This window comes from Gymnogyps californianus, chromosome 15 (genome assembly GCF_018139145.2).
Source record: "Gymnogyps californianus isolate 813 chromosome 15, ASM1813914v2, whole genome shotgun sequence".
Lineage (NCBI taxonomy): Eukaryota > Metazoa > Chordata > Aves > Accipitriformes > Cathartidae > Gymnogyps > Gymnogyps californianus.
The window spans coordinates 7,474,154-7,498,293 of record NC_059485.1 but is presented as its reverse complement, the minus strand read 5'-3'; the positions used below and the strand labels follow the sequence as shown (position 1 = coordinate 7,498,293).

Sequence of the window (24,140 nt, the reverse complement as noted above, 5' to 3'; positions counted from 1 at the left end):
CTGCCTCCTGTGCAATCAGCATACCAGTATGCATTATATACCTCCCGCTGAGCTCCCTGCACAGAGGGTAGGCTTCTTTAAATCAAGATATGAAGACCTGAGCTTCTAATTTTGGAAATATACACTTCAATCCCCGCTCCTGACCAAAAAGCAGTCGTGCGTGTCATTACTTACAACAGAAGCAGCCCTGTACACAGCTTACAAAAGTGGTCGTGAAAAGCATCTTTATTTCACTTACCCCAGCGTTCAGTGGTGCTGCTTTTCAGTAATAACCGAGATCAGGCTCTATCCCATAATGTTGGAAAAACTCATCTCACCTCAAGCATTTTAAACTTGCTTGCTCTCTAACACTGTCCCTGCCTCTTAAATTTGAGATGTTTGTGGGGTGCAGGGGAAATATAGGCAAATATTATAAAGAATGATCCTACTTGCCTGGTCACATCGTGTCCAGTACTGCAGCAGGCAGTATTAGATACTGATGTATGTGTTGGATCATACATTAAGTGCACCTACGTATATTCATCTAGAGTTTGGTAGCACTGGAGGTCATCTCTCTGGTTTTGTATGGCTTACCTGCTTTGTAACAGCATTTCATTTTGCTTTCTTTTCAGCCATCTTCTAAATAATAATAATTATAATAAAAAATAATAAACATAAACAACCTGTGAATCTGAGATCTGGCCAGGCTGAGAGTGCAGCCACAGCACAGGGACCCCCTCTCTTTAGCTGCATTCCCTGGGAGCGAGAAGGGGACTGCTGGCTGTCACGACAAAAAGCACGGGTGGGGAAGACATCCTGACAAATGTGCTTACGCTAATATTTTTTTTCCATTTGCTTTTCCCATGGTGACAGGCAGCTACTTACTAGGCAGAGCTGGAAGTAATATTCTGAATTGCTGAAGGAAATTTTCCCAGTTGATCAAAATCTTATGTGTTTTGTGCTGATCAAAGATTCTCTTCATGTCTTATGTATCTGAAAGTGCAAAAGAATGAATGAAAAAAAGACCTATTCTTCCGTGCTGGTAGACAATGAAATGATGATTGGTGAGATTATGCCTTGACTTTACTGTCAGCACAATGTCAGTGAAGGCAATGGTATAGAGAGGGTACCTTTTAAGATATTAATACCAAATTCAGATCACTAGAAGGAACAGAAAAGCCCCAAAGAAGAGGAAAATGTCTGGTTTTATTATTATTTTTATATTTTAGTGGAGAATAAAATGAATCTTTCATATTCTTGGATCATATTAGTTACCCTGATTATTCATCCCTTCATATCATATCTGCTTGTGTAGTCAGGAGTGGTAACTCATGTTTTGCTCAGGTGAAAATCTGCATATCTCTCTCTCTCTCTCTCTCTCTCTCTCTCTCATGCATGGGACAGCAGGAACCTTTCACTGGTGCTACTCCGAGCAAGGGACTGGTTTTGCACAACCTTTTCACAAACACCCTGATCTATGTAGAAGAATCAGAGGTTGCTTCATTGTCTTCTAGAAACAGCGCTGGTTTTAAGGGGAAAGCCTGAAGTAGGCTTTCAAGGCTTTGGGTTGGTTGGGGTTTTAATGAATTAAAAATAAATGAATTGTGCTTAGTAAAGAAGGGGCCTCTGAGCTGAGGAATCTGCAGTCTAAAGGCGTTAAGGCTTAATTCCCAGGTCTTGGCTTGGGGATGCTCTTTTCAGGAATGGGAGCCAGTTATTCTGGCATGTCTATCGCATGTATTCCTTCCTCAGAAAGGCACTCAGATCAGCTGTAGCAGGTCTTCCTGTAATGGTTTTGCCTTGATCGTGGAGTGAGGAGGAAAAGCGAGACTGGAAATTAGCAGAAGAGTGAGGCCAGCACATGGGGACAAGGAGGAGAGGGCTGTAGCCATGGGATTGTGAAAGGACCTTTTGAAGATCACGTTATAGCGACGTCTGTCAAGAATGGTTTAGGTCTAGCTGATCTTGCTCTGGGGCCAGGGGATGGGTTAGGTGACCTCCTGAGCCTTTTTTTCTTTGATTCTGCAACTGGAAATGGAAAGAAAACCCACCTTAATATACTGTTTCCCTGTGGATTTTCCCTCCCTCTTCTCCCTGCTATCCTCCTGTGCCAGGTAACAAGATATTTATATATGCAAATGTTCTTTTGGAAGCTTATTGTCATTCACTACATCAGAAGTTTATGATTTATACTAAGCTAAATGGTCCTTGAGCATGTGCTGTTGTCAAGCTCTCTTCGTCGGCTCGGGAGAAAAGCACTCCAGGGCTGGCATGCAATAGCATGATCTTGGTATTTATCCTTTTGGCGGTTTGCTAATTATTCCTATTGCTATCACATCCCTGCGTGAATTTCTGTCTTTCTGCCACAGTAAATATTCTCTCATTTTTTCTAGCTGCAGAACTGCTACTTAAATGGGAGAAGCCTGAACATCCTGCAGAGGCCCATATTGTCATTTGGATGATAGCGATGAAATGGGCCAAACATCCTTTCTGTACCACTTAAATTGCATGTCTTTGCATTCCTGGATTGGCCGCTCATTTTCTGGACTGTATTCTGCTGTTGTAAACAGCTCGTATCGTTCCTGGGAGTGCTCTTTGTAGCAGAACGCTTTGATAAAGCCAAAGCCATCAGCTGCCAAGACTCCATCAGGAGTCAGAAATAGGCACCAGATATCTTTGCTACTGTAGACGTAGCTGCATTAGCAATATCATTTATCTTCCTAAGGACTTACTAAGCCACTAAAATGTATTATAAAATTAAGTGGCATTTTTTCCACCTGTTCTAACTGGTGCCAAACGCATAGAAAGCCCTCCCGGATGATAAGACTCTGCATGCAAAATCTAAGTACCCTCCTAAGGACTGCAGCTGCCTCAGAGACATCGTTTTTTTTCCACGGGCTGCCTCCTTCACTTAGAATAATAAGCTTTAGATTATCTCAGGGCACTCCAGATCCCCCTGCTGCACAATCCAATTTGACATAAGGGTTGCGGGGGCAGGGGAGAAAATCTTGCAAGCAGACACTGGACTTTCAGTCTGAGTTTTCCACTAGTACAAAGAAGAAGTTCATAGGCAAGGGCTGGGGAGATTTCATGCCTGTCTGTGTTGGAAGAAAGGCTCTCCGGACTTGATGGAGCATCTGTGCTTTGGTTGCTTGCTGGAGCAAGGGGCTGCCTACAAAGCCCCACCGTCGTGCTTCCAAATGTAAGAAGTCTCCAAGTCCTTCCCAGGCCACAAAGTAATTGAAACAGCAGCAAACTACTGAGTGGCAGCCTTTTAGTCTTGTATTAACTGTATTTTATCACTTAGGTAACACTGTATATTAACTGTTGAGCCTGCAGCTCGGCTCCAGGACAGGTATTTAAACACCTTAAATACTCCATGGGAAGAGAGGAAAGCGGCTTTCCAAAGGAGACAAATAGCAACCTACAGCTGCGAGTAGACCCAGATAATCTCCAGTTATCTGTTCCAATAGCCAAATTACTCTTTTATCAATGTTAGTCGTGTCCCTGCCAATGCAATTACTATGCCTCATTGGCCTGTTATGTCTCTCAGTGATTTTGCCGCTGCTGAATTTCCCTGGCTGGAGAGGGTCAGGGTCCCTGTCTGCAAAACGGTCTAACCCAAGCAAACCCACTCCCTGCTGTGGCAAAGCTCATTGTTGTGATCCATAATCATCCCTAATCCCTGTGGTTGATTCCCCTGATTACGTGTCAGAACAGGAGTGCAACCAATTTGAAAGGAGCTGTTTTCAAATCAGTGGCACGTCCTTCGATTAGTTAAGGTACGCGGGTTTGACGCAAAAGGTGTCTCTGAAATGTCTCTGGACTGCAGCATAGGAAGACAGCATGTGTCTGTCAGGATAATACTTGACTCAGATTGGGCTGTTCGCCCTATTTTCTAGCTTTTTGGCTGTTGTACAGATAATGGGACCCCTCCAGAGCAGAGGAAGTCTGGCATCAAGGCAGGATTCTTTCTAGTAATACATGGCCCTGGTGGGTATTAATCCTGGTAATTTAGGCAGGTGTATGCGAGTGATCCTGGAAACTAAAGATAGATTTCCATGGTTTAGTTTCAATAACGGTGTTTTCTGAAATGGCAGAGAGGCTGCAGAGTCTGCACTCTGTGGTGATGATGTTCAAGAATGGCAGGGGGAAAAAAAAACAAAACAGGAAATTATTAATGTTGGGTTTTGGGGATCAAGTAATTGGCCAAAAATGTTTACAGAAACATTTAAGAAAAGCTTCAGGCTTTGCAATTATTTCTGCACACAAATCACAATGTTGGTTTATCCAGATACTACTGAACACCAAAACAGGTCCCAATCATAGCTAGGATGCAGCTGACTCACCAGATTTATTCCTGACTCTGTTCATTTATCAGAGTAGCTTTATTTTTTATATTTGTAAGCATGACTCACTTTTCTAGCCACAAAATCAGATCACAGTTGCATCTTGTCTTGTGTCAATGCAAATGTGTCCCTGTCCTGTTTAAAATCACTCTTTACTTCCTGTGTTTTCTCTGAGTTGTGCCATGGCAGGGAAATTTTCACGGGCTTTGATTTTCCCTTAGTTCTTATTTCTCCTCTACTAGTGTTACCGTGCTGATTTGTCTTTTCCTTATGCTGTAATTGGTCTGGTGCCACTGTGTAATTTTTAACTGTGTGCAGTATCAACAGACCTCCATCTGTCTCTCCTCCAGAGCTTCCCAGCCTGCCGTTATAAATATCTGCCAAATCCTTCTCCAAAGAGAGGATCACCAGATTCCAACTGTTTGCAAAATAAGAGCCGCTGCTAGAAATCCTCTCCCACCGTCTGCAGCCTGTGCAGAACCTGTGTCCTGCACGTTGTGAGATGTTACTGCTGGCACTGAGGAGCTCTGACCATTGCTTTAATTTGTTGTCCCTCAGAAGCGTGCCCTTCTGCAGAGGGTTCAGCATATTGATCTGTTTGCTCAAATATCTCATTACGTGTGTCATTTTATTAGAAAATAACCTTCAATAGCCATCAGGTAATAAAACCAAAATTACCTGAGGGTTGGGGTTTTTTTCCACTTTAAAATGCAATTCTGATTTAAAACATGCTGTGGGATGGATCGGTGCCAGTGTTGTTTTATAAGATACTTTACTTGACCTGGAAGGTACTCAGAGTGCATGCCCCTTTCCCAGCCTGTCACTTAAGAGACTGAGAGCCAGTTACCACGATCTAAAGCCGGAGTAACTGATAGGACTTGCTGACTATACATCCACGTTGCTGAGAGCAGAGTTTGATCTTCCACCTCGCTATACATATACGTAAGAATAGATCATTAGAATTAGCACCAAACCAGGCAATGTGTTGATTAGATTGTGCACACTAAAAAATAGCAACTTTTTTAACGTGGATAAAATAAAATCATGTATAAACACATTTGGATAAAGTAAAAAATATAGATTATTATGTAGGTGCCCTTTCAACACTGTTAAAGCCATTCTCATAACAGTCCATTGATTCCTTTGATTCAAAGCTGTGTTAGGCTCATGTGGCTTTTTAAATTCAGTTGGGTACCTTAGGCTATGATCATCACACGTGTTAGCATTTGCTGGTGGTATGGCAGCTTACTGTGGCTGAGGAATTACCAAGAAATCTCCTTAGGTGCTGCTGCAGACATCAAATTAACAATAAATGTATGTTTGAATAAAACTCTTGCTAGCTAAAGTCAGATCCAAGGAACAAGGTTCCTATTCTATCTACGGGATATTGGAATAAGTCAGCAGAAAGGATTTTTCAAGGTTATTTCAGGAGAGGCTTTCGTGTTTGGATCTGCTACATCTTAGTTCTGCAGAGCTTTGCAAAGGAATATAAGGAATGTAAAGCAGCTTGGGGGTTTGATAAATCCTCCTTCCAGTCCACATTCAGAATAACCCAGTATTTCCAAGAGACAGAAAAGTGGGTACCATACTTGTTTGACGTGGGCATGGACCACGGGGACTGTGGCTGGAGAGTGTTTTTCTGTAGATAAGTAGAGGGAAGCACCTGAAGCACCAAAGAAACTTGGAAGTTTGTTTCATGATGTATAGTCAGGTTCAAAAAATACTGGTATTGCCATTGTCTAGATTGCACTGTGGATTTGGTGTCCATTTTTGAAGGTTTTAGGACAATCAAATTCATGATTTTCTAGGAGGGTGTGCTACCACTTAATAATACATTATGACAGGAGAGAAATATGTACAAACAAGTCTAAGCCTGCAGGAGAGCTATACTTACTCCCAAATGAATAATATCCCCAGCCATTGCCAGGGGTGGCAGGGAGCAAATAGAAAAGTGAAATTAGAGAGACCGGACTATCCCGGCGGTGATGGGCTGACTGCCCGGCGTGTTGAGCAGGCAGTGCAAAGGAGCTGGGCTGGGGCTATAGCTGTGCTTGCAAGATTGAGATCTAGCCCTTATTTAAGTCTGATTTTCTGGAGCAAGATCTTCTTGTAAAGGAACAGCCGTGATTTGTTTAAAGTCTTTGGGAGATAAAAAACAGATGGCATTGATTAGCTAATTAGTAATATTTTCTGCAGCTTATCAGCTGTGCTGATATGTGTAAAGTTTGCAAAAGCTTGGGATGAATCTTTCTCTCTTAGATTTGTTGAAGAAATTGAATATTTTAAAATCTGGAGGGGAGGGAAAGTTATATACAAATGTGTAATTTTCTGCCCAACAGAAATATGTTACTCTTTTCCTTTGAATTTATATTTAGGGCTCATTTCTTCATTTTTGAGGGGAATATGTGCAATGAGGTTGCAGCTCTCCTAGCTCTTGTCTTGATTGCATGGTGTATTGTGTGACATGCCATAGGTTTCTGGCTCTCCCATATTCCTCTTTGTGGGCGTGCTCTTTCCCCTTTTGCATTTATTATGAAGACAAAGCAAAATATTATTTTTTATTTTATGCCAGGCTCACTTTTAGCTTGTCTCCTTGTGAACCCTTTGCAGCCACAGCAGCGCCCTAGCAGGACTTCTGCCAAGTGTTGGCCAGCTCCATGACCACTACCATGACAGTGGTCAGTACTGTTTTGACCAGAGCAACACTGGGGTGTTGGAAGCCCCTCTGAGCTTGAGTTATATTGGACACAAGTCAAATGCCTTGATGTTGTCTCTATGATGGCAATTGTTCATCATTTAGGGCGAGATAGAATACCTCGCCAAGATGTTAATATAAAGAATGTCTGAGAAAGCATGTCAGCCTTTCAAGACCCCGCTGGTTGCATAGCAAAATCTTCATACAGCCAAAAAACATGAGACTCATCTGCTTTCTTCAGCAGGGTGGATATGGGAGGGCTCACAGGCAGATACCAGTCCCAGTAGTCATGGTGGTCTTTGTGGGAATGAGCGTGGGTGGACACAGCTTCGGGTTCCCGACAAGCCCCATAATTAGGGCTTGCTGCAAATTCTCTGGAGCTTTGAGCTCTGCACCCGCACCACCCCAAAGGCTTTCATGCGACAAGGTCCCAGTGCAGAAGCTGTATTTTAATTGTGTGTAGCATGGGTGACGCACAAGCTGTCAGCGGGCCACCTGTGACAGCGGGGAATGAGAAAGAGCTTTGTTTTCCTCTTCTGGGGAGCTGTCCTCCCTTGCAGATGCTCTGCAGAACAGCTTTGCAGTGCTTATCTCCCATTTAAGACTTCAGAATAGGGCATGGTGCAGGTTGAGGCGGGGCCCAGACATGGTACTGGTCAACTGCCTCAATTGTGCTCCATCCAAAAGCCATCAGGACTGGAAATTGCCTAAAGTGAGACTAAGATTTGCTACTCTGTTATATAGAGCTTTCTATTTTCCATGGAGTTCGATGTTGCAGCTTTAGCCTGTCTCTTTCCATCAGAATGACATCTTTTATTGGTTCTTAAACTGAAGAAACAACAAATTCTGCATCCTCTCTGGAGCACGGTCTTGTTAATGTTCTTTGAAACATGACATGTGTCGTGGCCGTCAAACTGCAATGATCCCATTTCTTCTGAAATGAGAAAAACATGTCACTTTTGGCTCTAAGTAATACAAAGGGAGAGTCATATTTTAGATAGGAGCTGCATGGCTGCCAAAGATGAAAGAAAAATGTTATTACTTTTGGAAATTTCATAATTACAGTTAATGATAATTTAATGAAATGACATTGTCTTCACCACTATCACTAATGAAATGTTTGAGAGTGATAAAACAGATCTTGTTAAATAGAGCGAGAGTCTTCAGTGGAATAGCTTTGTGACAGCAGCCTGCATGCACAAGTCTTGAATTCCTATTTTTTTTGTTACAGCAGTTTAAAAAAGAAGATAAAATGAAGGCTACATGGCAAATAATGCACACATGAAGTATTTAAAGGCCTTCCGTTACGCAAACAATACTGAACTCCTGAATAACATGCTGATGACTGAGTACTGCTCCTTAGAAATGCTAACCCTTCATTAAAACACTTTCCTTGTTTTTCTTTGCAGACAAACCAGAGAACAAGAAACCCCACCTGACTTTTTTTATTTCTCAGACTATGAAAGACATAATGCAGAAATAGCAGCATTTCATTTGGACAGGCAAGTAAAATGGATTTGCATTAAAAGAAAAGTGGAAATATTGTGATAAGTTTCTGCACTTGGCCAGCCCTGTAACCGAATTGCTTTTAAAGAAGGGGAAAATGGAACAAAGGTGGGCAAACGCCATGAATAAATGAAATGGCAGATGATGAAAGGTAGATTAATAATTAGGAAATGTGACTTGCTCTGGGAATGAGAAACCTGGCAATAAGTAATTCTCAAAAAGAAAGAGAAATTATATTGAAGAGAAGCTGAGAAATGAATTTCCCCTGTGATCTTGAAGCACATATGGAGAGGACCCATCTCCTGGGGAATATGTCACATAAGTGTGACGGGAGTCTGGCTCACCCTAATTAGCTCCAGGGCATGCAAATCTGAGCGAGACATGGGGAACGGTGTGAGTATTCAGAGAGGAATAAATGAGATGGGGAGGGAGTTCTGGTTTCACAGCAAAAAGCTGCGGCCATCCCATATCAGGAGCATATTTGGGCCACAAGGCAGTGGGAAGGAGAGGGCAGTGGTGGTCATCCCATGCTCCTGTTAGCTGAAAATGTCCCCCCAGGCAGAGTTAGTGCAGGGTATGGTGGATACCCCAAGACTGGGAAGGGACTGCAGCCCTCTCAGCCTGCCCAGATTAGGAGCAGGAATTAATAATTAGTGATGAATTATTAACAGTATGGCTAGAAACCATGGCATTTCACAGGCTGAGTTAGAACTGAAGCATCTTTCACACCCTGAAGTGCCAAGAAACATCCTTTCAAAAGCTTGAAGCTTTGGAGCCGCAAATTATTTGGGGGTACGTGTAGTATTGCTGCCTTCTGGGTTGATGGTTAGGATAATGGAACCTATCAGCGGGTGGCACAGGGTAGATTTGCCATTAAGAGCCATCCCGGTCAGATCCTTCAAGGATCTTCTATATTTTATTGTTGTTGACCTTGGTGTTGATACCTTCTGCTTTATATTTTATACTGCCATTTTAAGCAGATGGTGCTGTAGGAAAAAACAATAATGGATTTCCTGCAGGGAGCTATGTTAAATATCCACACACTAAGCAGAAAAAGCAGTTGCTACCCAATGTAGAAAATCTTACCAGCAGACAGTGGACATAAAAATCCCACCTATGGGGAGGCTTTGTATGGAGACTTTGCTCTTTTACTGTACCTAATAGCAATGCTTCGTAGGGAGTTTTTAATGATCTCCTAAGGCGGGGGACTTTGGGGTAGAGAAAGGCTCTTTGCCCATGGGAAGATTTTTAGTCTCAGGGAGATTGTTTAGGTTGGTATAAGGGTATTAAAACAGAAAGGAGCAGAAGCAAATAAATCAAACAAATACTAAGACTGTCAGAAAAAAAATTACTATTAGATGGTGTTTATGGAAGAAAGAGGATGAAATCCCATTCCTCAAGTCACTTAAAAAATTGGTAAGCAAATGCATGTTTTAACAATTCTGAAGTAGCAAAAGTCCAAAGTAAGTTTCTACTGTCTCTTATTTCTAGAATTCTATGCATCTTCATTTTTTTCATGGAACAATGTGTCCCCATACTCCTCTGTATTTTGCATCTGCTCCATACTATGTAGGCAAGTCAGAGCTGATCATATTCAGGATGTATTTTGTCATATATTATACAAAGGATTATCCAGTTTAAAGTTGATGGGCTTTTTACTCCTTAAAGACCACAGATAAATGTGCCTTCAGAGTGTAATGAACCTTTCTAAAACCTATCACTATCATTATATTTTAATCCTTTAGATAAACTATCTGTTTTCTTTCTCTTCCAGGATCCTGGATTTCCGTCGCGTGCCACCGGTTGCAGGTAGACTGGTTAACATGACGAGAGAAATAAGAGATGTTACTCGTGACAAGAAACTGTGGAGAACATTTTTCATCTCACCAGGTAGTCTTGGAAATAACACTATATTCTTTCTATCCCACCGAACACGTACTTAAGGGAATGATGTGTAGATTGCTTAATTGCTCAGATATTTCTAATAGAACTGTCTTCTAGACCTTTGAATAAAAATAAATGTGGAGACATAGCCTACAAAGAAGACTTGATTGTTTTGAATTGAGTGCCTTTTCCCCTTGACAAATTATCCGCAGAGACAGGCTTTTATGTTCACAAAAGCAATGTATTCAACAAATGTTTTATGTAGAGCAATTTCTAAAGCAATTTCTTCTGTTGCTCTCAGTTTACCCAAAACCTTATTACTTAGCCCATTAGTTATTTAGACTTATTTTTCTACTGCGATGTGATCTGTCACTTCTGTTGGTCAGATGCATTTATTTCTCAGTTTTGACTGGAGGACCAAAACCTAATTTTCTCAGAGTCATGTACTTCAGTTTTTATTACAACAGGAGTTTGAAAAAAAACCAGGCAAATAGATGTGTAGCATGTCCTGCTTCCAGCTCAAATTCTCCGCTGGGCAGAGGCCAGAGTAGAAGTGACCTGAATTGTTCCTAGCCCTCGACCCCAGGAACCGATACCACTCTCTATTACTCTTCACTCTTTTCACAACGTCCGGTGGCCCCAGCCAAGGATGGAGCTCCACAGGGTGGGAATTTTACAAACACAGGGTAAAACCATGCCCTGCTCACCAGAATATACAACTGGAATAGGTAAAGATGGGCAAAGGGTGGGAGAAAGTGGTAGCATCTCTGTTTAGCATCTGGGATGCTGAGGTGGAAAAATTAAGGCTCTGAGTTAAGGCACAAAAATACATGCTTAAGTATGTTCTTAGAGAAAGAATATGTAGGGAAACGTTCAATTTAAAGCACGTAGCTATGTTCCAGTGAGCTTAACTTATATTATTTCAGCTGCGTGCGAATGTGCTTTGCTGAACTCAGGCTGTGACTTGTGTAACAGGCAATCTGGAGCAGAAATCTCTGGAGATCTCTCCCTTGCTCTGTGTGTGATTGGCCAGAAGCTGTTTATCCCAGATCCCTAAAGTCAAGATCCAAAGACTTAATTACAGTTTCTCCTGACATAACTGTAATTTATTGCTGTTAGCTAGAAACCAGAGCCCTGTCATTGCAGAGCTTTCTCTCTTAAAATGTTTATCACACTTTTGTGATCACCAATAAAGTCATTATTATGGCTGTTATTTTTAGCTTCATATTTATGTTCAGCTCTGCAGGACACAGTTGAGCAGACAGTTATTTATTCCAGTAACTTAACTTGTAAAATACGTTACATAATTACAAAGGTTTCATCTTACGCTGTGTTACGAGCACTCCAATTTTACATGTACAGTCGTACGTGGTGACAGTACATGGTGACAGTGTTCACCAAACCTGATGTGCAGACTTTTCTGCGTGCTCCAGCTAGGCACTTGTGCCTCAGTTGCTTTCTCTCCCTCTCCCTCTCTGTCTCTCTCTGTCTACATTTTTTTTTTCCTTGATTTTTTGTAGGCAAGCAATCACACACAAAAGATGGCGAAAAAATCTTGTGACTGTTTATGTGCACAAGGTACTTTGGCTCATTTGAAATATAAGCCATTTTATTCCCATTTTAGCAAGTAAGACACGGATTAGTAGGTTTGCTTGCTTTTTAGTCTTCCCAGGTTATATATCAAGGCTTAGGGGTGAACTTGAGTGATTTCTGAGAATTACAAAACTGTACTCAAGTACTTAGCAGCTTACAGCAGCCAGAGCACGGCAATGCAGAGTTAAGGCTGCTGGTTCGGATGAAGATCTTTATCTTGTCATTATGAAATTCCAGACGTCCAAAGGACAATCCAAGCATAATCCTTTATTCAAATTTATTTAGAAGCCTCAGATAAATTCAATTAAAATATTTGATTAACTATGAATCAGGCTTTTCTGGAGAATAAAACACTTAAGCAATTAATTTTTCTTTCAATTTTACATTTCCTAAATCAATATACTTTACTTAAATCATGTTGGTTACTTGTCAGAGTTCTTCCCTACAAGTCCCCAGTTTAATTAGTCGGATTCGCATTAACATATACCCAACCTCCGTCTTGTATTTCATACTGACCTTAAGAGGCAGGCATTAATTAATGCTTAATGAAAAAGTAATAAAGGTCCTAAATTAAGCATTTAGAAACAAATTCACAAACCTAGCAGGCAGCTCAAGCAGCAGATTAAGGGCAGAAAAGGGAAAAGAGGAGGGTGCTGGGATGAGCACCATGGCCTGGGGAGGTGAGGATGGAGAGGGAGCGGGGAGCCTGGGGAAGACTGGAAGAGGCTGGCTTGTCCCCTCTGGCAGATGAGGGACAGCAAAGTCACTTGGTTTTGAGGGAGAACTGGTTACAAAGCTGAGAAATTGAGGTGTGCCATATGGATACTTGCAAGAACCAGTCTATGCACTCATTAAGTGCATAGCATTAAGCTGTCGAGGCTCCTCTGGGACTCCCTTTCAGTGGCTGTGTCTCTGCATCTGCATCCCCAGCAGCGCTCAGTGACAATTAATGGTCATGGGAACACACTGTGTCTGCTGGCAATGTATCCCTCTCCACGCACCCATATACATCTCTTAAAATTAAACGAGCACTAAATGTAATTGATTTTATACAAAGCTCTTCCTCTCAGGCTGGGAGACCACTGTTTGCAGTGGAAACCCTCAGAGGGTAAATATTGATGACGCTCATCAATACACTGCGTTATTCCCTGGACCAGTGCAGGGATGTGTCAGAAGAAACCTGACTGCATTTCCACGCCTGGGCCATCTCACTTGTCCCATCAGGCACGGAAATCAGGGCCTCTTACTGCCAGGAAGCCACAGGCAGTTGTAGCTTCAGAGCACACTGCAGAGCGGCATCGATTCTTCCATTGGAAAGTGGAAATGGCTGTGAGCAGACAGGTCAGTCGATGCATTAGGCTGCATTCAGAGAGAAAGCAGATTGCAGAAAAGTGCACTGCCAGGCAGTTTGAGCTAAACATGAGAAATGGAATTAGGTCAGTAATTATTTAAATTAATTTTACATCCTTTGCAGTAGGGCAGACTGCAGTAGCCCTGCTACTCTTACAAATGAATGGTAATTTGCTAGGAAAAAAGAGACATATTAATGATGTCAGCCTTCGTTTTGGAAGTAATTGAGGCAGCAGCTTAAAGAAATCAATGTTACACAGCTAGTAAGCACTATGTTTTTGTTCATATTAACCAATTCCAAGGGATTATGGATTTTTTTTTCCTCTCTCAGCAAACAATAGCAATTCTGAATTAGCTATTATTTTGAGCAGGTAAAAGAAAGATCTTTTCATGCATTGCTTTAGTAAATATTCAGGATTCTTTCCAGTGCTCCAATTGCACAGGCTTGCTGAATGTCCTCTATTAACAGTCATGCAAATCTCAATAAAAGAATTGCTCTGCCAAGCAATTTGCTTTAAGGTATCTCCACTTGTTCCTTTTCTTCCTGAGAAGAATTATTGTTCAGCTATCAGGATGACGCACAGAAAATGTGCGGATGAGTACACAGACACTCTGATTCTTAATTGTTGTAATTAGTTGGAGTTTCGATCGCCAGACCATGATTTTTGTGTGGATTTCATTACGAATTGTATCCATTCATCCTCAGATAATGAAAATCAGACATTTGCAACACCGCTCGGGATTCTCTTGCCTCTCTAGTGCTTTGGGGAAACAATTTTGTTTTTTAATGAAGAAGGAGTTTGCATGTTGCAAATTCCCAGCATTTGAACATTTCAGCATGTATAAACATCCCTCCCTTTCTGGTTTGCCAGCACTGCCACTGTTGCCATTTCTACCCACTCTGCAGGAGCACAAATTCCTGACAGTCGCTTCTTTTGCAGGTGTACTTCGGGATGGGGGTCTGTACAGAAACACCTGTATCAGATGAGAGAGGAACATGTGGGCTGGGCAATTTTAATGGGAGGAGAAGGACCGCACTCCAATAGACCTCATCTCCCCTTTCTTTCTTATTTTTGCCTTTGAAAGGCCAAACCCTGCTCTTAGCTTGGGATTGCTGGTGAAGCACTGGGCTTGTGTCTCTAGCTGGAATTTCACCCTCAGCCTGCTGTGCAGAATGTGGGTCACCTACTTAGGTTTCAAAGAAAGAGGCTTGCTACTGCACCTTGCAGTCTTAAATGAGAACTGTGTTTTTCTATATTTAGCACCTCTCTTTTTTCTACATTTTTAAGAAACCTTAAAAATGAATGTTTCCCCAGATAATTCAGGCTGCTTCATCTCACTGCCTGTATATAAGAACTAGGGTAGACATATCAGCGTATTTATTCTGTATCAATCAAAGCAGTTAATTTCTTTAATAGTAACTTGAGATACAGCATCCTTTCACCTCCACTACCCCCAGAAATCAGACAGGAGCAACGGAGAGTAAGTACCACAGGTGTGAGCCCCCAGGGAGAATAACAGCTGGCAGAAGAAGCTTTGCCATTGAAAGTAACTACTCACCGAGAAATACACTTGTGATTTTACTGCAAGTTTGCTGTCTTAATGACAGGACGCATCCTGCCATCGCTCGGAGGACTGGACTCCCGTTGCAGGCGATGGGGGCTCTGTGGGAAAATCAATAGCTGGAGGAGCCCAGCAGGAGCGGGGATGAACGTTCCGGCGTGGTGCAGGCAGCACATGTGCTAGCTGTGTCACTCTGCAGCAGCGAATGCCACCGCTGCCATAGCCCCCGAGCTCTCCTGAAGATTTGTCTGGATACGAATGTGTGATTACTGTCAAATGATTAGTCCCAGTTGCTTTCGTTGACAATATTGAGCAGGGTTTCATTGTTCCCAAAGTTAAATTCAGAGCAAACTATTAAACACAGTATTTATCTTCCCACTGTGCAAAATGCTATGTTTAATATAATTCCTTTTTTGAAAGGTCAGATTTACATAGCGAGCAGCAGAGGCTGTGATAGCGCAGGAGGGGCATTGCTCTTTACAAAACTGTTACGGCGGCAGATAACCGAGCATCAGCTTCCCGCTGCCAGGTGGAAGTCAGGTCATAGAAGCCCTCAAAGATAAATTTTCTCAGGCGATCAAGATAAATCTGCATGGGTTCCCTCCCTCCACAGACGAGCAGGTGATGCTGACACAGCTGAATTGGAGCACAAGCCCCACTGCAGCTTCAAATCGGTGGAAACATAAATCCTCACTGCAGCGCAGGGGAGAGCCCTACCTTCCCACCGAGGCAGCAGGCACCCAGCAAATAAGGGATCTCTTTATATCTCCTAACTTTTCTGTGCTAGCCTGCAGCAAGCAGCATCTGTGTGTGATTTCTTGTAAATCATCCCTTGTGGCAGCCTGGAACCCCTTGAAATATTTTGTCTGCAATAATTCTTTTAAGGGTATAAATCACAGATGTTTCTCCCCAGTTTTTATTGGCTGAGAATATCCCAACCTTCCTAAAATGGCCCAGTATGATCCTCCCGTTGGCAGGCCGTCTGCAGCTGGCAGCGGCTGCCCATGAGTGCTTGGACAACTCTTCACTTTCATCCTGAATTATGGAAGAGGTTCACAGGGAGGCATGAAGCCCTCCTGGTTTTGCCAGGATGATCAAAGGCGAAGTTGAGGCACCTGTGTTAGCCCTGCAAAAGCTATGCCAAGTCCATGCAGCGACAGCATTTTTGAAAAGGAAACCCGTGAGAGGTTACAGGCTGCAGGGCAGCGCGCCCAAGGCTTGCATTGGGTTGGGTTTGTCTAGGCGTTGACTTTACACTTGATTTTAGACTAATGACATGAGTGAGTCTAAAGGAGGGCCACTGGGATGGTCCTGGAGCTGGTGCATCTGGTGTACGAGGAGAAGCTGAAGGTTTCAGATTTTTTTAACCTGGAGAAGCTGGCCTGAAGCTGTAGCTTGGACTAGAGGCCTCCAGAGTCCCTTCCAGCCTGAGTTTCCCTAACCATGATTGCTCTTTTCCCATGTTATTTGTAAAAAGGTTTTCAAAACTTCACTGTCAGTGATATGCATTATATTACTGAGTTGCTTAAAAGGAAAAATGAGTAGGGTTTCTGTTTAGAAGTTAATAGGCGTATCGTGTGATGAGCAGCACCAAGATTCGTGCTGGGGTTCATAGGAAATAGGCAGGCTGAGTGGCTTATCAGCCAAGGACATGGTCATTTCTTAGCTCATGGGAAGTCTCGAACTACTGTTCCTTTAATTAAAATGTTAGGGGACTAAATATGCCTTCTATGTAAGAAAAAGCTTTTAAAATAGTTTTTAAGAAAGGATATTCTGCCTGGTAAAACACTTTAAATTACAGAATTAAAAGTATAGACATGCTGAGTGCTCCCTTCCTTCCTTTTTTAATTTCTGTTCTTCATTTTCTCTTCCCTGAAGTACTTTTCTTTCAGTAATTGTCAGCGAGGTTTTTGACCACAGGGTAAGTATTTCTGGACTGAGTCAGGATGTATTTAACTGGTATGAGCCAACCCTGTGAATGTAAATATACAGTTCGGGTTGGAGTTGTTCCTGAGCACAAATAGATGGGTGGCCCTTATGAGTCAGTCATGACGGAGGGTTTTGAAAAGGCTGTGTCCAGAGTAAAGTAATCACAATTTAATTGAGAAATCTGATGGCCATCAATAGAGGCTTGGAAGTGAAGAGCTGAGACAAACTGTCAAGTAGTAACACACCAGCCTTTTAGTCCAACTATAGGATGTAATTCCAAGGTTAGCAGTTGGTCTCGGATAATGCAGTTAATTAATACAATCAAAAACATCACGAGACCTTATTATTCTTGCACATTCTCCTCCTCCCCTTTCCCCAGTCGCAGCTCCTTGCCCTGTTTCTCCCTCCCTCCTGTTACCTCTGTAGCACCGGGACGAGTGTTGCTCCCTGTCCTCTTGACTCATCGTCCCCCTTGCATTGCCCACCGGCAGTGTACCATCTCCGCCAGGCACTTTGCCAGCCGTAGGTTGGGTCTGGACCAGGGGGACGTCATGGTGATGTGCAGGGCGGCGTGCTGCAGGGCATCGCTGCCATGAAAACCCACCAGCTTACCTTTTCGAGCTGCATGGTCTTCTGAGGCAGGCAGAAAATCACCTCCCTCTATTCACCAGCCCTTTCTGCCTCATTTGTACTGATCCTGCCCAAAGGGAGAGTAGCTCAGAAGCAATATTTGAATTTAGAGGCCTTGTGGGGAATTAGGAAGCAATGTGACTTCTCAGCTTTATGCATTACCATAAGGAAAGGGCACAGTCTTGCTCAAATGACATTTTATGTGCATAAAGCAATGTCAAAAGAGTTGTAGCACACCAACAAGAAGATCAGCATTGTGCTCCTGTTCTTGTTCATAGTCCAACGCTGGTGGGGTTTGGGGATGAGCTGCTCTCTCCCCCTCCAGTGAATTCACATGGGAAGGGGGTTCTTGTAAAGAGGCGGGTGTTCCTGTTGGTACAGAAATATGTGGTGGCAGCTTTGGGGAGGTTTTAAGGTAACACACGTTCCAAAACCTGCTGCAGGTTCTTTTTCTGTGGTTGTTGGAGTAACGTGATGTGCGGAGAAAGAAATTTATGTTTGAGATGTGTGCTGACAGAGTTACATCTGTGCTATTTCCACCTTCCACACATACTCCCATCAGTCTTCATGGTAAACAATTCTCTAGTAAAACTGCCAGTTCTTCTCATATCAGCAAGTAAATGAATGAAATGTTGTTGTCTGTTCCTAAAGAAACGAGCCAAGATTTTGAAAGGCGACTTAATTTTGGGCACGTGCCACTTGTTCAGCTGTGGGATTTGGGGTTCCAGCCTGGGGTAACAAATATATCCCAAAGGATGTATCAGTCTGGGAAAATGAAAGGAGAAGGGAAAGGATTAAAAAAAAAAAAAATTGGTATTTTGGAATATAAATAGGCTGGAAATAGTCACAGAGAGCTCAGCATAGGGCATGATCCCAGCCACTGAAATGAATGTCTTTCTAGTGGTTTCAGTGGAAGAAAACTATGTGTGGTAACAGGGTTTTGGGTCTGAGATTTATTTCTGCTTATACATACATCAGTGCTTTTATGAATTCTTGAACGCTAATTTAAGGGTAAGTTTTAAAACATCTTTTCCTTTATTTGCCAGCCAACAACATCTGCTTCTATGGGGAATGCTCCTACTACTGCTCAACAGAGCACGCCCTGTGTGGAAAACCAGATCAGATTGAAGGGTCTCTGGCTGCTTTCCTACCTGATTTGTCTTTAGCTAAAAGGAAAACCTGGAGAAACCCTTGGAGACGTTCCTACCACAAGCGCAAGAAAGCAGAGTGAGTAGTGGTGAGCAAAGGGTCCACCAGCTGCAAAGGGCGATAGGAAAATGAAACAGTGATGCAGTTACTGCCCTTGCCTGATCTAAAGCATTGAGGCTTAGGAGAGCATCTGTATTTCTTCAGCGGGTTCAGCTCCTGGGAAGGGACAGAGTACTTACACTTGCAAGGAGCTCCAGCTTATGGTCCTGAACCTGAAAGGACCTTCAATGGCATAATTCCCTCGTGGAACAGATACCTCCAGTGGCTTTGACAGGATGCAATGGGACCTGTCTAAGTCCTATCAGAGGGAGAAAGATTCACTGCTATCAGTAGCCCTAAACAAGTCTCAGATGTTCTCATCATATGACTGATGGTGCAGCTGGTCTCCTAAATCTTGAAGCTATTAGCCAGATAGTTTTCAATCTTGTGATTTTCTTCCTTTTTCATCAGTCAAAATCTTTATCGGTTGCCTGCATTACTGGAAGCAGCCTGAAGAATTTGCTGCCTCTACCTGACCCTGCCCTCAATCGAACGTGATACAACTAGATCTTTGCAAAGTAACATTTTTTTGTGATACTCAGTAAGCTTTGTATGTCACATAAAATATCAAAATATTGGCTTTTCCAGATGGGAAGTTGATCCAGATTATTGTGAAGAGGTTAAACAAACACCCCCGTATGACAGTGGGACCAGAATTCTGGATATAATGGATATGACAGTTTTTGATTTCCTAATGGGTATGTTTCATCTCTTTCAAAAATTAAATGCAACATTTAATTAGAATAAGAACCATTTCTTTCTACACCACTCTGCATAGCTCAGCAGTTTGCTAAAGCGTGGTTGAAGCTGCATTTACTGTATGTGCTGTTCTAGATGATTATGAGAAAATGCAGATTTACATGGTTATGTATTCGCATCAGTGCAGATTAAAGGAACAAAGATGTTCAGAAATGCAGAGTGATGATGAACGCAGGTCAGGCTAGTCTCCTTCACAACAGTTAAGGGCGTCACAGTTTGCTTTAGTGAGTGCTTTACCGTTGTAATGTACGGCTCCTGGATGCACATGCAAGGACTGTTCATTATTGGCACATTGTTTTCAACCTGCAGTAGCATACACTGCTGCTTGCTCTAAAAACTGTCAGAGGGGGAAAAAAAAGCGGTGTTGCTTTGTCACAAAGGCTACTGTGGTATTTAGCAGGAAGTTTTTTCTGTTTATGTAACCTGATTGGAATAAAATAATTATTAACAAGCAGGTAATAGTGACCTATTCCAAGCCTACTCAGTGGTTAACACTGAGACATTCTCATATGAAACCTGTTCTGCTGCAGCTAATATACCTGTACGGTGCCAACATACATACTTGATTCTCGGACACATGCCAGCATGGACATACATACCCTCTGCCATTGCCACTACTGAGATTTCTGCAATAGGCTGCAGCACGAGAGGCCAAATCACAGCTCAGGAGCCGTATGTGGCATCTATAAATGGCTCAAGACCCCCGCCATGAAGACAAAATTCATAGCTTGGCACCAGTACTCTGCACATTGACCTTAAAAAGCAGATCACTCATCTGCCTGCCATGGGTGCCCAAAGAGAGCGGTTCAGCTTTACCACTGCAGTAGCATCCTGATCCATATGTTAGAGCCATAATATCGTTTTGGCTTTCCAGGCAGCCAGAAATTTGGACAAAGTTCTTATTAGAGGAAAAACAGGATGTTCGGTCGTGGTTCAAATACTTTAATACAATATTAGCAAAGTCATATGGATTAACATCCCTGCTTGAACGATGCATTTTCCCCTCCCTAAGCTAAGCCTCGCACCCGGCACACGTACCAGGGCTGCTTTGCACGCCGTACTGACCCAGGGCTGGAGCAGCAGGGCTCGTTTTCACCAATGAAGCTCTGCTGGCTTAGGACATAGCTACCTCATGGATGACCAGGCTCCCCAAACAGTTGAGATGCCATCGTACTTGAGAGGGATTTCCTTGGCGTACCCCAGAAGGGTTGCTGGAGGGTGGGAAGGTTGGCTTTGTCTCCTGATGGGTCCTCTAAAGCTTAAGTATAAAAGCTACAGAGAGCCTGAAAAGCTCCCAGAGGCATAACAGCCCGTCTTCCAGTATTGCACACTTCAGGGTTTCCACAGTAGAAGCAAATGAGCTCAGTAGATCCATTTCTTTCTCTGCCCTACACAGTTGTCTCATTTGGGGAGCACTGGGCTTCTCGCTGAACCGTGGCTTTTGTATTATCCTGGCCTGCAGGCTCAGCAGCAAGCCAGAGTGAGAATGGTCTTTTTTTTGTCTTTATTCCATAGGTAACATGGATCGACATCACTATGAAACCTTTGAGAAGTTTGGAAATGAAACATTTATTATCCACTTAGATAATGGAAGAGGGTAAGTAACTTTAATAATCTTTCTGGGGAAAAAAAGAAAAAAGTTAGTCCTTAAAACAGCCTTTGTCATGTTCTTGCTCTTATCTTTAAATAGGTTTGGAAAATATTCCCATGATGAACTTTCCATATTGGTGCCTTTAAACCAGTGCTGCAGGTACGTTTCACCTCTGGAGTTGTTTCCCATTTTGTACAGTTGTTTCTACTAATAGGACTGAAATGCTCAAGTGAATCTTTTCTTGTATACCATGGAGAGGAGGAGATGTTATGATCCTGCCCAGGGAGCCTGACCCAAGCGAGGCCTGAGCGTTGGCACTAACACGTTAAGTGCTTTGTTGAGATCAGGACCTTGCAGGAACGTGGCTGTGAGCTGTTGTGAGAGAGGCTTTATTAAGACAAAATAGGCATCCCATGGAAGTCAAGTGGCAAAACTTAGCCCAGCTTGTTCAAGTGCTTCACAACGGCTTTCCTCGGTGCCCATGGCCAGGCTTTTCAGAGAGGACAGGTGACATTTCGAGTTTCAGTTTTGCACGACTGGGACACAGGGTGAGCTCTGTGTCTGCGGAGGCTCTGGGCATCCCTGCAGGGTGAGCTAGCGGGAGCCTCCGCGGCCAGCGCCCATGCCCCAGCTCAATGCCACGTGTGTCATGCATGTCATCATTGCCAAGACGGGCATGACCCTATGGATGCTGCACCAGATCCAGTTGGTGCCTTACCCAGCTGAGGAACATGGAGGCTGCCTGTACTTGACTGTAGAGCTGTGCTCCAAAACCTCTCCACCTCTAAGGGCTCCCAAAGATCACTGGCGAGGTGACAATGCCAGCTGCTCATTAGGACTGTGACAGTGCCTGGTTCTCATCATTTCAGATCACATGATAAGGTTTTTACACGATTATTGCTGTGCTGACTATAAGCCTTTTAGCCCTGTCAGGATCAATAGTGATGAAAATACTGATTTGCATTTTTTTTTTCTCCTTTTTCTCTTAGAATAAGGAAGTCTACCTATCTGCGATTACAGTTGTTAGCCAAGGAGGAATACAAACTCAGTCTCTTGATGAAGGAATCTTTACTAAAAGATAAAATAGCTCCCATTCTCTACCAGCCTCACTTGGAGGCGATGGACAGGCGGCTGCGGATTGTCCTCAAGGCTGTTAGTGACTGTATAGAAAAGGATGGTTATGACAATGTGGTTGAAAATGACTTTAACACTGATGTTAACACTGTTACGACCGAGAGGTAGTGAAATCGCAAGACTACGTTTTTACCAGCCAAGTAAAGAAGATTCAAAGAGGAAAAAGAAAAAAAAAGTCTTGCAAAAGACTGTGTATGCCACTTTGTGAATTCAGTGAATTCAGAAATGAGATATAATTGTTCCCAAAGTAGGTAAAGTGTAGACTCTGCAAAGGATTAGTTCATTAAGAAAAGTAAGTCTAACGTGATGCTTTTCATTAGTTCCTAAAGAGAGATTATGAAAAGATTCAGAAAATGCTCATTGACAGACAACAGTCTGATAGCAAAACGCCTCCTGTCCTTTTTGTATAGAAAGGAGGCCTTTACTTAATATTTTGTATTTATATATGGTATATCTATGAAACCCCAGACCTACCTACCAAATTTAACTAAGAGGGATGGCATAGTTTTGTGACTCACACTTTATTTGTGGTGACAGTCCACTTAGTATTTTGTGTTAACCCTTTAAGTGCTCTAATCCACTGTATCTTATTTAAATTGATGCTTTTTTTCCCCCAGCTACTCAGCATTTAAAGGGTTAAGGCATTATGAACTTTTAAAGGCAAAAAATAATAATTATTATAATAATAATAATGAATACAGTGGTTACCAGAAGGGAATTTCACTAATTGTGCATTGACAGGAATACTTGAATGTTGGTTTTACAAAGTGATGTAAAATGACAAGTTGTACTATTTGTCCATAAGGAGGTGGCAGCTCTTATCTTTCTAGACTATCATAGCTGAGCTGCTACTTTTCAACTTTGCTTTTGATAGTTTTGTGTAAATATATACATATATGGGTAAAAAGCTGCTTTCAGCAGCTCTAGGCTTACTTTTGCAGCATTTTTGTGGAATTGTTTGCAACGTGGTAAAAGTGCAATAAAGATATGGCAAAATGTGTAGTCATCGTGTCTAAATGGATTCATTTTTCACTGGAAGTCTTGTTCAGAGCAAAGCTGGGCACACCAGCCAGGTATCCCAGAAGTAGTTGTTTAAATTGTCGTCCTCTTTTGTAGCAACAGCCAATTGAGCTAAAGTAGGAAATTGGTGATTAATATCCATTACAACTCCGATAAGGACCATGGTGTTGAAAATGGCTAAGCTTTCCTATGAAGGCATTCTTTTGACTATCATTTCAGCATCCCTTCTTCTTGCAATTATAGTGGTAGAAACAAGCTGCAGAGCAGCACCTCTAAAAGGTTATAGCTTGACACGCTGCCCAGAGGATTTAGATACGTCAGTGCCTCTGACTTGGGTAGCAAAAGCCCTTGCACAACCCAGAAAATCTCAGCCTAAATTATCTAGAAACACGGTGTTCTGAACCAAATAGTTTTGAGTCATGTTCAGCTGAGTTCATGTAATATGCGTGGAGACTTTCAGCCCAAAAGCAAGCTATAAATTGAACAAGTGGCTGTATTTGACTTGTGAAAACATGGTGTGGTACAGAAGGAATCCCTCGTCGCTCTTTTGGGTGAGGAGAGAATTTATTATGACAATATTCATCACAACTATAATTCAAAGCTGTCATTTGTTTCATTTTATGTCTTTCTTCTCAGGGATTTATAAACATACACTTTAAAAGCTTGTAGCCAGATAGACTAAAATGTAGGCATTTCAGCATATTAAAATTATGAATGAGAGAAAGAGCTGCTATATAGTCTCATTCACTTCTTAGGTTGATATATTATCACTAAAAAAATATGTCTTTTACTATTTTACTGCCTATTTCAAATTCCCATGACTCTCACATATATGGCATACAAAGACAACAGAACATCTCAGATTATACAACTATCCATGAACTTGGAAGATTTCTGTGTTACCCCATGG

General features: G+C 42.4%; 1 protein-coding gene across 2 annotated transcripts in view; it reads left to right on the top strand.

Moving 5' to 3' along the window:
- FAM20C (FAM20C golgi associated secretory pathway kinase) overlaps positions 1-23,212 on the top strand; it is a 59,838-nt gene extending 36,626 nt beyond the window's left edge. For both annotated transcript variants that reach the window (XM_050905933.1, XM_050905932.1), the window contains 7 exons: positions 8,433-8,525; positions 10,304-10,419; positions 18,525-18,705; positions 19,315-19,424; positions 21,001-21,082; positions 21,176-21,235; positions 22,066-23,212. In XM_050905933.1, the coding sequence (XP_050761890.1) occupies positions 8,433-8,525; positions 10,304-10,419; positions 18,525-18,705; positions 19,315-19,424; positions 21,001-21,082; positions 21,176-21,235; positions 22,066-22,318 (895 nt within the window). In that variant the 3' untranslated portion in view covers positions 22,319-23,212. The remainder of the gene's footprint in view (positions 1-8,432; positions 8,526-10,303; positions 10,420-18,524; positions 18,706-19,314; positions 19,425-21,000; positions 21,083-21,175; positions 21,236-22,065) is intronic.
- Positions 23,213-24,140: the final 928 nt, after the last annotated feature.